The sequence below is a fragment of the Lytechinus variegatus genome, chromosome 1, assembly GCF_018143015.1.
Source record: "Lytechinus variegatus isolate NC3 chromosome 1, Lvar_3.0, whole genome shotgun sequence".
Lineage (NCBI taxonomy): Eukaryota > Metazoa > Echinodermata > Echinoidea > Temnopleuroida > Toxopneustidae > Lytechinus > Lytechinus variegatus.
The window spans coordinates 13,915,731-13,930,874 of record NC_054740.1 but is presented as its reverse complement, the minus strand read 5'-3'; the positions used below and the strand labels follow the sequence as shown (position 1 = coordinate 13,930,874).

Below are 15,144 nucleotides of genomic sequence, written 5' to 3'. Positions count from 1 at the left end.
GAACTATCAATGCACACACACTTAAAAAACAAACAAAATAAACTATAAATTGGTACGTATATTGTTGATTTTCCTATGATCATAATTGATCAAGAAATACCCTGTAAGAATTTGTGGTAGTTAATGCATTCAACAATTAATTGAACAGATCTAGCCAATCCTATGATGTTGGATGTGCAGGAATATGCCAATATCTAGGTTAGGATCTAGATTGATCTAACTTGGTCTATATTCATGATGAAATTAAAGGCAATAAAACAAAATTATCTAGTATGTCTAGTATATTTAGTTTAACAAACTATCTGGTATGTCTAGTTTACAGATATCACTGTTTAAACTTACTAAGTTATATTAATCCATTGCCAAATACAGTTAGGTCTTAAATTTTAAGGCCTAACTGCACCCAACCTGTCTGTGGTGAGTCCATGCAACAGTCAATAAAATTTACAAATTTAAAGGACAAGTCCACCCAAACATAAACTTGATTTGCATAAAAAGAGAAAAATTCAAGAAGCATAACACTGAAAATTTCATCAAAATCGGATGTAAAATAAGAAAGTTATTACATTTTAAAATTTCGCTTTATTTAACAAAACAGTAATATGCACATCTCGGTCGGTATGCAAATGAGGGAACTGATGACATCACTCAATCACTATTTTCTTTGTATTTTATTATATGAAATATGAAATATTTTTATTTTCTTGTCATTGTCATGTGAAATTAAGTTTCATTCCTCCCTGAACACGTAGAATTCCATTATTTTAACATTTTGTGCTTCAGGCAAGTAGGTCCTAATCATCAAATTTGTAAAAATTGAAATATTGTATTAATAAAAAACAAAAGAAATAGTGAGTGAGTGACGTCATCGACGCTCTCATTTGGATGTAACTGGCTCATTCATAACACTATTTTGTGAAAACTAAGCGAAACTTTGAAATGTCATAACTTTCTGATTTTACATCCGATTTTGATGAATTTTTCAGCATTGTGCTTGTCTGATTTTTCTCTATTGATTCAAATCAACATTTTTCTGAGGTGGACTTGACCTTTAAAAAAGGCCAAATATCACTTTCATAACAAAAAATACTCACTTCTATTCATTTATGATTTGTTTTCATAACAACAGTAATAAAATTAAATTTCTATAGCCTCCATTCTTTCACCCCTGACCGCGACTTGTAAGGCAAAATTCACAAGAATAAAATATAATCATATTTTATACATGAACTTGATATTAAAACAATGAACATCATTGCAAAATTGATATGTATGAGAACAAGAAAGCATAATAGGATTAAGGATAAGATTTTGATCAAATTGCAAGAAAATTTTGGACAATTTGTGTTTCAGGAATAAATAAGACATTTTATATACAATAGTTGATTGGTGCCCTTTGTCATTTGTACTACATTTATGCATACATGACTCTACAGTTTACAGGTAGCTTTATTGATAGCCTGTACTAACAGTTTGCTTTATTGAGAATAGATATAGTGCTCAACACAGAGAGGTCATGCTTTTGAAAATATGTCTTTAAAATAGCTGCAATGATTTCTTTTTTTATATCAGATTATTTTCATTTATTGAATCTATTTTATGAAAGAACACAAAAAAAAGTTAAGAAATATTTGCATTATGAGATGATATCAATTACAATGAGAATAATCTGTATTTGAGATTATTTTGAAGAAATGTTTCAGAAAGAGGGGGAACGTAAGAAACAATATTGAAATCAAGAAAAGAACGTTACATCATAATGAATGTGAGATGAGAAAGAAACTTGTTAGAGTCAATATTAGGTATAAAAGAGAGCAAAAAAAGATGAAGAAAATTAAACAGAGTAATAACAAGAATAAAAATAGAAAATAGGGTTATAAATTAGAGAAAGAAAAAGAAAGCAAAAAAAAGTTGAGAGGAAAATATAGATGGGGATATGACGAAGCCACAAAATGAAGAGAAGAAAACAAGGAGAAAATGTTTACCACTAATGAGGACAAAAAAAAAGACAGACATGTTAGAAATACAATGAAGAATAAAAACAAGAAACAAGAACGTAACAATATTGAAATCAAGAAAAGAACGTTACATCAAAATGAATGTGAGACGAGAAAGACACTTGTTAAAGAGTCAATATTAAGTATAAAAGAGAGCGAAAAAAGATGAAGAAAATGAAACAGAGTAATAACAAGAATACAAATAGAAAATAAGGTTATAAATTAGAGAAAGAAAAAGAAAGCAAAAAAAGTAGAGAGGAAAATAATATAAATGGGAATATAACAAAGCCACAAAATGAAGAGAAGAAAACAAGGAGAAAATGTTTAAAACTAATTAGGAAAAAAAGACAAACATGTTAGAAATAAAATGAAGAATAAAAACAAGCAAATCAGAAAGAAAGGAAGATAAAAAGGAGATGAAGATTAGTAAAAAGCAGAAAAATACAAATGACATGTGAAAATGTTCTAAAAAATAAAAAGGGAGAACAAAACAATCATAATCATGTGGTTTACTCTTCTCGATTAAAAATGCGCATGTGCTGTACGAGTTTCCGCCGTTTAATTTCTCGTGAAGTGAATAATCAATGAAAAGTAAAAGGGCGCCAAGTAGCTTATGCCCCCACGCGCGCCCACCGATCCACAAAGATTCGAGAAGCATAAGGGCGCTAAGTAGTTAACGCCACCACGAGCGCCCACTGATCCAAAAAGATTCAAGAAGCATAAGGGCGCAAACTTTTCAATCGACTGTATTATCTGGAATTACTTATATTTTCTCGTAATTCCTAAATATGAGTTGGAAGACATTATTAAGTTTTCTTGTGCGAAAAATTAAAGGAAATAATTAACGACAACATTGCAAAATCCATCTTCAAACATTGTCCAATCGTTTTTGCGCGCGTGAAATCAGTTAACGTCACTATGCTTCTCAGGCGACGATTTCATCATTTTTTTTTCATTCTTTGTGCTCCAATAAATCATGTCTTCAAGTTCTCATGAAGCTTTGATGCAGTGATGGGTTTATTTCCAATTCATCTAATTACCAACTTGTTTACTATCATTTGGTCTATCATTAATCGTCCACTATCCACATGGTCTAATTGCCATTTCATCCACTCATCATTTTGTCTAATAACCAGTTGGTCCAGTATTACTAGTCCTTAAACCATTTGGTCTAAATGGATGAGTGTTCATTGGGTGAAATGAATGAAAAGAATATGGGTATTAGGCCAACTGGTGAATGGTAGTTTAATTAGACAACATATTGATGGACGGAACAGGAATGGCGTACGACTTAATACGGGTACATGTAATGCTGTAACCGATTTTTATTCCAATTCCCGATCCGATCCGATTTCCCCCTTTTTTCTACATTTTTCCGATCCGATTTTTTCCCCACTGGTCAAAAATCGGATCGGAAAAACCAAAACATAACAAGACAAAAAAAAACACGTGGCGACATGTTTGCCGTCAAAATGCGCTGGTGATTTGTTTTGATCTCAGACAAAAGCGGTGGAAGGAAAAGATAAAGGGGAAGAAAATTATGATTTGTTTTTATCTCCGATATTAGCAGAAGGGCAGGTGGAGAAGAAGATTATGATTTGTTTTGATCTCCGACATAATCGGGGAAGAACAAAACGATGATGATGATAATTGGTGATAATTTGTTTTGAACTCCGACAAAAATGGAGGAAGAAAAACAACGAAAAGACGATATGTTTTGATCTTAAGCGGAGGCAAATAAGATTTAGTTGAACACGCTGACATGCGCGGTAATATTTACGACTATCTGACTATACGTCCTCTAAGAGTTTACGATTACCTCCGCTATCACTACGATGTTGTAGAGAAGGTGAATATCATGGTAAACAACTCTGGATAATAATGCGTCTTTTTCGGGAGGTCATGCGACCTTTAAGAGATTACGATTACCTCCGCCATCACTACGATGTTGTAGAGAAGGTGAATATCATGGTAAACAACTCTGGACAATAATGCGTCTTTTTCGAGAGGTCATGCGACCTTTATGAGATTACGATAACCTCCGCCACCACTACGATGTTGTAGAGAAGGTGAATATCACGGTCAACAACTCTTGACAATAATGCGTCTTTTTCGGGAGGTCATGCGACCTTTAAGAGTTTACGATTACCTCCGCCATCACTACGTTGTTGTAGAGAAGGTGAATATCACGGTAAACAACTCTGGATAATAATGCGTCTTTTTCGGGAGGTCATGCGACCTTTAAGAGTTTACGGTTACCTCCGCCATCACTACGATGTTGTAGAGAAGGTGAATATCATGGTAAGCCACTCTGGATAATAATGCGTCTTTTTCGGGAGGTCATGCGACCTTTAAGAGATTACGATTACCTCCGCCATCACTACGATGTTGTAGAGAAGGTGAATATCATGGTTAACCACTCTGGATAATAATGCGTCTTTTTCGGGAGGTCATGCGACCTTTAAGAGTTTACGGTTACCTCCGCCATCACTACGATGTTGTAGAGAAGGTGAATATCATGGTAAACCACTCTGGATAATAATGCGTCTTTTTCGGGAGGTCATGCGACCTTTAAGAGATTACGATTACCTCCGCCATCACTACGATGTTGTAGAGAAGGTGAATATCATGGTTAACCACTCTGGATAATAATGCGTCTTTTTCGGGAGGTCATGCGACCTTTAAGAGTTTACGACTACCTCCGCCATCACTACGATGTTGTAGAGAAGGTGAATATCATGGTTAACCACTCTGGATAATGATGCGTCTTTTTCGGGAGGTCATGCGACCTTTAAGAGTTTACGATTACCTCCGCCATCACTACGATGTTGTAGAGATGGTGAATATCATTGTAAACAATTTTGGATAATAGTGCGTCTTTTTCGGTAAGTAATGCGGCCTCTAAAAGTTCACGACGGACTCCGCCATCACCACGATGTTGTAGAGAAGAGGCCTATCGTTGATCGGCGGTAGTGTCGCGCGCTGGAACGTCATTATCTTATTTTCCTTCCTCCGATTATGTCGGAGATCAAAACAACTCATCATCTTCTTCCTCCGCTTTTGTCGGAGGTCAAAACAAATTCTGCCATCAGTGTAGCGTGCCGCATTTGTCCACGCGCCGGCCACATACAAAATTTAATGTATTTTTTTGTTTTTGAATATCTTCCGATCCGATATCCGAACCGATTCCGATTTTAGGAGCAAAACTTCCGAACCGAACTCCGATCCCGTAATTGCTCTAACTTACAACATTAGGTACATGTATACCATGTGATGTGTAGACGAATTGGCAATGGACGAATCGGCAGTCTACCCAGTGGTGCATAAACCCCATCTCGTCTCCTCATTACTTAGAGTTGAACGATTCATAAGTAGACAGAAACACTCTCCTACATGGAAAACAGCACTTCAAAACAACCCCACAGTAATTACATGTAGTACTTCAAGTTATTATAACAACAATGCAGTAAATTTATACCATAAGGAAATAGAAGGAGGAGAAATTGAAGAAAAGAGTGGGGAGAGGCAGAAGAGAGTGCGATAGGAAGAGAGAGAACTTGAATATTTACATCAAATAAAAAATATTTCCTAGACATTAAGCCTCAATTGAACATTTTTCAGGTAAACCCCTTCTCATTTCAACACTAATCTCCACTCTAAATATTAAATATGAAGGGTTTTTGTTTTTATTTCTTTGAGGTCCCTTTTCTCTCTTTTGACACTATTCAACATCTATTAAGAGTTAACAAGTGCTGGAAGCATTGAGATTAGTTAAAGTCCGACTCATATGTCAGATTGCTTTTGTAACTGCTGGTGCCATTGGCACTGGATCAAAGCCCCCCCCCCCCCCCACCCCTGTGAGACCAATTTTGATACGGCTTCAAAGGTTTTCAGGCAAAATAAAATAATTGGTATTTTATAACTAGTTTTTTTGCCATGCACTGTTCATTTGTTAAAAAAGCATTTTTCATTATAATCTAAGAAGATAATACTGTTTAAATTCTACAATATTCCCCTTAATAGTGTAAAGGTTTTCCATAGTCTGACTCAAAATTATTATTCAGGATTTGTTACTTATAGATGCAAAGGGATTTGACTAAGGGGTAATTTGGATCACTCTAGTTTCAAGACAAATTCCCACAAGGTGAAACTAGGCTCTGATTTATGGGCAAGTCAGATTTTTTTTTTCTTCTTCTTTTCACCCATAATTCATGGGGGCATTTTCTATAAACAAAAATTCTTTTGCATACACATCGTTTTTATCAATGAAAACAGTGCCAAAAATATGAGACAAAATTTATACATATCTTTTTAAGATTTTTTTCATGGGGCCCTTATTAATATCTTATTATCCTGATTTAAATTACTTGAAAGAGGTAAACAACAATTCACTTCCTATTCCTGCTTACCATGTATGCTTCTAAACTTAACATTCTAATTATAAATACTCTTAGAGTGCAATAGTAATTATATTATCTGCATGGCAAAGTTCATCTACTTATTTCTTGTTGAGTCTTCTTTTAGTAGGGTGGCCGCATCACTAATTGGTATACTGTTGTTCTTGTTCTACAACATATTACAAACATATGAAAAATAACAAATGTGAAGTTGCAAGTCACATAACCGTCATTTCCACCAACTGAAAGCAATATCTGTCAGTGAGCCGTCGATGGATGGATTAATATCTTTAGTCGAAAGAAGGAAATTTCGCATCTGACAGGAGAGGTTATGCTCTGACAATTCCTCTCTGACCTAAAAAGTTTGCCATTATGATTACAACAGTTAGTTGGACAACAGAGTGATTCTGATTTTGAATTCTGGACAAAACATTTTTTATTAATTGCATATCAAATAGTATAAATTATATGGGGGTCACAGTATAGCTGAGAAAAATTAATGAAATAAGAGCTATGGACAATCCCAATTCGTTGCAATGTTAATGCTTCTCCAATGTTGCAGATTTACATGTACATGTAGCTTTAAGTTGTAAAAAGTAGCCCATAGCCTATTATAATCCATGTGTTAAATAAAACATCTTCACTCGCCAGAAAACATTTAACAGGTGCGCGCATACTGTGCCAATCCAATACCAATGACTTTTACACCCTATTGGGTGTCCATTATAACCTTGGGGGGGGGGGGGGGCAGGAAGCATGTGGATTGGCATCTCACCAGGGACTTGAGCGCTAGTTGGTATTCAAACCCCAAACCCATAATTAGAGATTCAAGGGACAAAACCTAACACCTCCACAACCAACCATCACAGTAGCAGCTGTAGTTAAACATAAAACACCAATTAAATTGGTTTTCAGTATTTTATGTCATATTTATGGACTTTGTTTAACTCCCAATGTGAATTTCGCTGAAATCAAGGAGCTCTGTTTGAAGCTCCTTGCAGAAATCAGCTGCAAGGCTAGCCTTCGTAATATCTCTGGATAGGAATAAGTAAAGCGAAGCACACATCAGTGATTTGATTTTTCAATCAATACCATGTTTGATTGAAGAGAATACACAGATGGACCTTGGCATGTGCAACATGGGGTTGTGTTTCATAAAGCTATTCCCTGACAAACATCAACCAGCCAACCAGACTCAAGGACTTTAGTAGCTAATAACATTCATTGACACGTCGCATCATGAAATGCTTCCCTGTCCTTTCTTTTGATTATGCCATTCTTCCTTGTTCCTGTCCTCCCCCCTCACCCCCCCCCCCCCCCCCCCCGTCTTTCTTTTAACTACTACGAGCAGCTTACATTCACTGACACACATGAATGAGAAACAAATCAAAATCAAATGAACTAGTAACACAAAATTAGATTCCATTATAACCAATCTGGTATAAATTATTGGAAATGGTTTTTCAACTGATTTGAGTAGGTACATTACAAGTATCAACATTTTCCCCAAAAAAGAGTTATGAGGAATTTTTTTTTTCAAAGTCAAAGGTCAATGACCTTTTACTGTATAATGGTATCTCCCAAATGAAATATTAAAGGTTGGTGATCATGGTGACAAAATGACCACATTCTTACAAAAAGATTAAATGAAAAAAAATCAAGTACTTTTGTTTAGCAGGGGTATAAAAAATAGGGGACCATGTCTTAGGCCTAAAGGTAACCTTGGAGAAATCCCTGCAAAAGCTGTTCCACTTCTGAAAGTAACCTTCTCGTTTGGGACATATTTTCTTTCAGGGAAATCGGATGCTTTCCTTTCACACTGGCAGCATGCTTCATGGGTTTTCTCTCTTTTGGCAAGTGTAAATATGGAGTGTAGTAGTTTTACAGTACACCATGTATTCTTTTGTGGGCAGGCGTTGATCCTGAAAAGCGCCATGCACCCAAACTCAACGTGCCAACAAGTCGGTTCTTGCATATTAACGAGCCAGAAAGAAGAGGATCAAGGGTATTTGTATTCCAGTTCATCATCGTGACTTAGCCGTGAACAAGAATGGCCTGGTGAATGAGTCGCTGCCTGGCAAGCAGTAGAGGACAGGCTCGAATCCCACTGGTTCCAATTTTTTCTGACTTATGATTTTCATTACAGATCAAGCATGTAATCTCAAACACATACATGTAGAAGTAATGCCGAAAATTTGTTCATAAATTAAGTCTGTTCTTGTCGTCTTTTTAAGAATGGTATAACATGAAACCACAGTACACTATAGGGCCGTTTGCACCAGCCCGGGTTTTCAAAAAATTGAGCTATTTCTGATCCCGCCAATTATCCCAATCTGAACAATCTCGAGATTATTAGTAATGGCAACGCAATCATCGCAATAGTTCACTGGATTAATCTCAAGATTGCAATCCTAAGTCAACTTGAGATTATTTGCAAAGTCTTGCGCTATTTATGGCTTATCTCGCTAATTTGCAGGTGCAGGCACACTCAAAATTCAACTACGGATTATTTATTCACAGTGTCAAAATATAATGCATCCATGCCTCGTTCGAGCACGAATTGTTTTTCTTGTGCTGGTGGAGATGGGATTTCTTGAATTTCGTGATTGATCGTGAAGAGAGCTGATCAGGCTAATAAAATCTCTATATTGAGCAAACTCGGGCTGGTGCAGCATCGCCTTCTACTTCTTTGCCATGGAAACCTTCGGAAGCTTCAATAATAAATATGCCTTTTAATATACATCTACTTTTTTTCAAAATGGCTTAACTTACATGCTTCATGGCATCTTCCAAGCTTATCCAGGTCGTCCTGCTGGTAATACTCATATACCGATGTTCCAAGCACTTCAAATGGTAAATAACCAATAATAGGAGGGGCCCTAAAAACAAGAAAATGAAAAGATTTTTTTTAAATAATTTTGTGTTATAATATATAGCCTTCAAATTTTATCCCATATTACATTTCATATTGATTTCTGCAACTTTTTACTAACAAATTAACAAAAAAATATAGTGCGTAACGAAATATATGACAAAGCAAAACAAGGAAAAAGATGCATTTTAGATGACATATCGACTAAAGAAGGTCGCAGGGATTGTCGCTATAAACTTAGCATGACTGCGCAGCAACCCAGAATTAAATACTTTCACAAAATTTACACATTATTGACAAACCCTCAAAAGCCAATCAAAATCAAGGACTCCCTGGAAGTCTAATTGAGAGAAGAAAAAAAGAATAAGAAATTTCACAAATGTACATTTCCTTCCTTTTTTTGCCTCAACTATGCCATCACCATCATTGTATTATCATCAAAATCACCATTACCAATCATCACCACCAACATCATCATCACCATCATCATTGTCAGTTTTTTTGTCATCATCATTACCATCATTATCATCACCATCATCAACATCATTATCACTGTTGTATCACCATCCTCACCATCCTTCTCCTCCTCAACATCAATCATTATCATCCTCACCATTATCATCATCATCACCATCACCATCATCATCCTCATCATCACTGTTGTATCCTCCTCCTCCTCCTCATCATCACCATCATCATCCTTACCATTTTCATCATCATCCTTACCATTATCATCATCATCATTATCACCATCATCATCATCCTCATCATCACTGTTGTATCATCCTCCTCATCATCAGCATCATCATCAACTTCATCATTATCATCACCACCACCAACACCACCACCATCATAATCATCATCATCTTTCTCCTCATCATTCTCCTCAGCAGCATGCATTATCACCACCATCATCATCACCACCATCACCCAGTGTTGTAGTCAAGGCTCAAACCTCCAAGGCTAAGGCCAAGGCCAAGGCTTTAATACCCAAGGCCAAGGCTTCAATAACCAAGGCTGAGGCCAAGGCATGGAAACCCAAGGCCAAGGCCAAGGCCTGAAAACCTCAAGGCCAAGGCCAAGGCATTTCAATTGTACAATATATGGGGAAAAAAAGACAACAATGCTTAGGCGGCATACATGACACACAGGACCAAATGTATAAAAGGTGTGAGCGAGCAAAAATTTTTACCCTTGTACATTTAAAACGAAAATAATTTTATGATAGATCATGTAGATTTAGACATCAAATTAAAATAAACATATAGTTACATTTGTACAATTCATTATTGTTCTAGGCGATTCACATTGCAATAATTATTATTACCAAGGTGATCTGATCATGGCATGCCCATTCTCAACATGTCTTTCTCCTCTACCTGGGACAGGGGAGGCAGAATGTATTTTTTTGGGGGGGAGGTCAAAGCCAAAAATGCACTTACAGTATAAGTCAAAATGAGAATTTTGGTGCAGTTCAGCAAAGCTTTTTTAAGTGATTTCTAATTGATAAGACAGATATTTTGATTTAGGCTTTAATTTCCCGCTATAGAAAGCATAGCGAGCAAGTGGTTTTGAAAAAAAAAATCAATTTTGAAGTTGTAAAACTCGATTTTGGGTCAATTTAATGGTGCCAATCACTGTTTAAAGCGCATCCTTGCGAGAGTTGTAATAAGAAATGAAATTTAAATATTTTGAGCTGTTTTTGTAATCATGAAAAAGGTGTGCATCTTACTAAACAAATTAACGCGAGCACAAAACACAAGCAGAAATTTTTAGTGACCAGAAAAGGAAGCTGTTCTGGACTGCATTTAGTGACTCATAAATAGGATACATAACTCACCAATCAAAAAAATGCGAGCGCAAAGCGCGAGCTCAAAAATTTGTAATATTCCGATCTAAAAACTAGACATTCTAAGCATTTTTTTGTGTAAATTGAATGCGAACCTTACTTAACAATAATTTATGCAAGCACAATCCAAAATTTGTTGATTTTGAAACCTAAAATTTTGCTCTGTATGCCATGCTTGGCCCCTCAAAATTTTTGGCTCATCATGCCATTGATGCCATAGCCCATTTGGAAATGACGAAATTGAAGTTTGTGTTCAAGTTTACCGAATCTTTTCAGAATATCATTAAGACTTAAAACATTCTTGTTGGTCAAAGAAAATAATAGAAGGAAAACCTAATGGAATAGAAATCAACCTTGTTATCATTCTTTAGAGTAAGCTATTTTTAGAGTATGAAAATTGTTGTCAAAATTGTAGTCAGATCTGTCAGAATTATTCCTGTCATATAATCAGTGGCGTACCGTGGGTCACGGCATTGGGGGGCACCAGCAAAAACTTGGAATTGCCTAGTGAGCGCGCAAAGCGCTCCCAGTTGCCAGGTATTCTGAACTAATAGAGATATTTTTATAAGGACAGTGCCAATAAACGGACATGTATCTCACTAGTCAAATAATGCGAGCGCGAAGCGCGAGCTTAAAATTTTTGATATTCAAACCTAAAAAGGGACATTACAATCAATCTTTTGTAATCATGATACGTACCTGTCTCGTTAAATAATGCGAGCGCGAAGCGCGAACTGAAATTTTTGTAGATATTGACCCCAAACAGGAAGATTTTAAGGACTATATTTTAGGAATCTTTTATCTATTAAGATTATACACATCTCACCATAGTCATCTAATGGGAGTGCCAATAAGCGCTTGCTGATTTTGTTAGAATTACATCTAAACATGCACATAAAGCACTTGTAATCATGATTAACAATTAACATACCCATCTCACTAATCAAATCTTGCGAGCGTGAAGCGCGAGCTGAAAATTTAGGAAATTCAGACCTGAAGAGGGGCATTTTAAGGCTTGTTTGTAGGAATTCAAGAAGGACTTACATAGTTCACTAACCAAATGATGCGAGCGCGAAGCGCGAGCTGAAAATTTTTGATATTCAGATCAGAAAACAGAAAAAGGAACATTTTAAGGACTCATTCTAGGAATTGATGGAGAGCAGACATCTTTCACCAATCCACTACTGCGAACGTAAGCACGGACAGGAAATGTTTTATATTAAGACCTTAAAATGGGACAATCACTTACAGTATTCATGAAAAAGAAGCATACTTTTGTACATGTAAAAGAATAACTCGAAGTGCGAGGAAATATATTATTATTTGGTAGTTTGGTGTATATTGACTTGAAAACGGGAGGTTTTAGTATAACAGGATTATATATCTCGGTAAACAGACAATGGGAGCACCAGGAACAATGAAGACATATGCCCTGAGCAAATTATGTTTCATTTATATGAAAAAAATGTTTCTTATGTAATGTAACATAACATAATTATAACATTATAATGAACATTGTCTTCTTTCCCACTACGTTTCTCTTCCTTTCTCCCTCTTTTCCTCCTTTTTTAGTCAGCCGATGGGGGGGGGGCACGTGCCCCCATGCCCCCCTGTAGTTACGCCACTGACTATAATCCTAATCGTAATTATTATCATTATTATTGATATTGTCATTATCCTTATTAGTCATGATTACGTCATATTACCAATAAATAATATTAATTTTCATCACTTCTCTTTGTTACATAATTATGTGATGATAATTGCAATTGATGGCACTGCTAAGTACACATACTGCTTCTGCTGCTGCTGACTGGTAGTATTTAGTGTCATTAGATGTACAGAACAATTGAAACATTTATAATTACTTGTATAAAACAAATGAAAAGTACAAAATACAAAATGCCTTGAAAAAGCCTTGAAAATGCCTTGAAAATGCCTTGAAATTTCAAGGCTCAAAATCCTCAAGGCCAAGGCCAAGGCCCTCTCAAGGCCAAGGCCTGAATGTTCAAGGCCAAGGCTTTGAAAAAATAGGCCTTAAGGCGCCTTAAGGCCAAGGCCGAGCATCAAGGCACTACAACACTGCCATCACCATCACCACCACCACCACCACCACCATTACCTGTGGTCTAAGAAGAGGAATTTCCAGTCGAGACTATGTCTTGATGTGAATTCATTGCCCTTCTCAGTGAAAGTTGCCATTTCTCTGCTCAACTGTGTCGAGAGTAATCTAACCGTTGCCACAAAGCAGTACCTTGGTGTGGTGACGATGTCAGTGAAAGCAGCTGCAAACCAAAACGTCATAATACGCTCAACAAAATTATCAAAAATAGACATCTAGTAGCTGAAGTCTAATGACCCCCAAAAAATTCAATAGGTGTTTTCCAAGCTGGAATTACATTGACTAGAATTCATTGAGCAAATATGATAGAAAATAAATTAAGTTATTGAATCCTTAAAAGTTCAGCAATATTTTGTAAAGATATTCATTAAATACATGATATCATGACAGGTGGGCTGATGATGTTGCATCTCAAATTTCTTTTTTTTTTCAAAATTAGAAATGAGGAATCAAGAATCTTTCATATTTTCATACACGCAAAACAATCTAAAAAAATGAAAATCTTTATAAATCAGCAGTCATGTAATATACATGTAACGTTAGACATGTTTCACAGAAATAATTTAGAACTTTGAATAGACACATCTTTGTTATTCCTGACCAAATTTTCATTATTTTTTTTTCTTTAGTTTTCTATTCAAATCACATAATTTTCAGCATGGAGAGTCCCTTTAAATGATTCACTAAATCACTAAAATCGTTAAATTGGCAATGTCATAGAAACATGAAATCAATTTCCTCTAGGTATGAATCCAAACAAAAAATTATTTTTTTCTTTTTAGCAAAACTAGAGGGTAAAATACAATAAAAAAAAACATCACTTGGTTACAAGTTCAGATATCAAAGAGGGATGTTGTTTGGAAGCTAGGCCTTAAAGCACAGAACTCAATCAAATTTACTGAACATATACAAGATAAAAAAACCCTCCTGTCACAAATGAAACCATGTAAGTTTCATGCATTTTTACTGCATACCAGCTGAACATTTGTTTCTTAAATAATGAAAGCGGCAAACAAAGAAACTGGCTTCATTGCACTGTACAGCCGTTCCAGTCTTGATTGTTTCTAAAGCAATATACTAAGCAGGTTACTTACATGTAGAAGTGAAAATGCATGAAACTTGCATAGTTGCACTCAAGTACGTTTTGTTATTTTTGAAATAGATGCTTCTAATCATTGAAAATCTTTAGGAATTCTCCTCTTACTGACAGTTTATATTTTCTGTGTTTACTATGACAGGTTATTTTTTTTTAATCAATGTTTATCTGTTGGGTATCTAGTTTAAATCTCAGCTATATATCCATGAATATAAGAAAAGTGATTTCAAAGCTCATACAAAAATGATTGACTTTATTCATCAAGAAGATTCAAAGAGCATGGATGGTTTTTGTTTGTCAAGAATATCACAAGAAATACATCAGTAGTAATCGGAAAGTATACATGTACCTTGACAGAATATCCAGTGAAAGCCGAAATTTTATTGCCGATGAAGTCCTAAGTATAGACAAAATTTTTGAAAAGCAATTTGTATATTCACCTTGGCTTGTCTTAAGAAGGGAGAAGCTTCCATTGAAGCGGATGGGTTCATACTCGGCGGGTTTATCTGGCTCTAATGTACCTCTCCTCATGTGACATGAGAAGGAGAACCTCTGCCCTAGGACATCCGGAGTGCCGTTGGAGGAATCTGCCCGGGACAGAATCTTGAACATTTCCGGCCTGTCATCTTCATGGATAAGTTCATATATTGTACATGACTCAAGGTCTTTCTGCATTTGTGTAAAATTGAAGAAAACAGAAAATCACAAATTAATATCATGGGTAAACCAGATGTAGATGAGTGAGCTTTGACGTCATTACGGTGGCGTAGTGGAAGCAGCTCTCCAGGTTTTTGTCTTCCTCGAGGATGTG

At 35.9% G+C, this 15,144-nt stretch overlaps 1 protein-coding gene across 2 annotated transcripts in view; it reads right to left on the bottom strand.

Moving 5' to 3' along the window:
• The window catches only part of LOC121406469 (circadian locomoter output cycles protein kaput-like), an 89,742-nt gene that overhangs the window by 26,510 nt on the left and 48,088 nt on the right, over positions 1-15,144 (bottom strand). For both annotated transcript variants that reach the window (XM_041597483.1, XM_041597491.1), the window contains exons 5-7: positions 14,774-15,002; positions 13,238-13,400; positions 9,167-9,273 (exon numbers count right to left, since the gene is read on the bottom strand). In XM_041597483.1, coding sequence (XP_041453417.1) covers positions 9,167-9,273; positions 13,238-13,400; positions 14,774-15,002 — 499 coding nt within the window. The remainder of the gene's footprint in view (positions 1-9,166; positions 9,274-13,237; positions 13,401-14,773; positions 15,003-15,144) is intronic.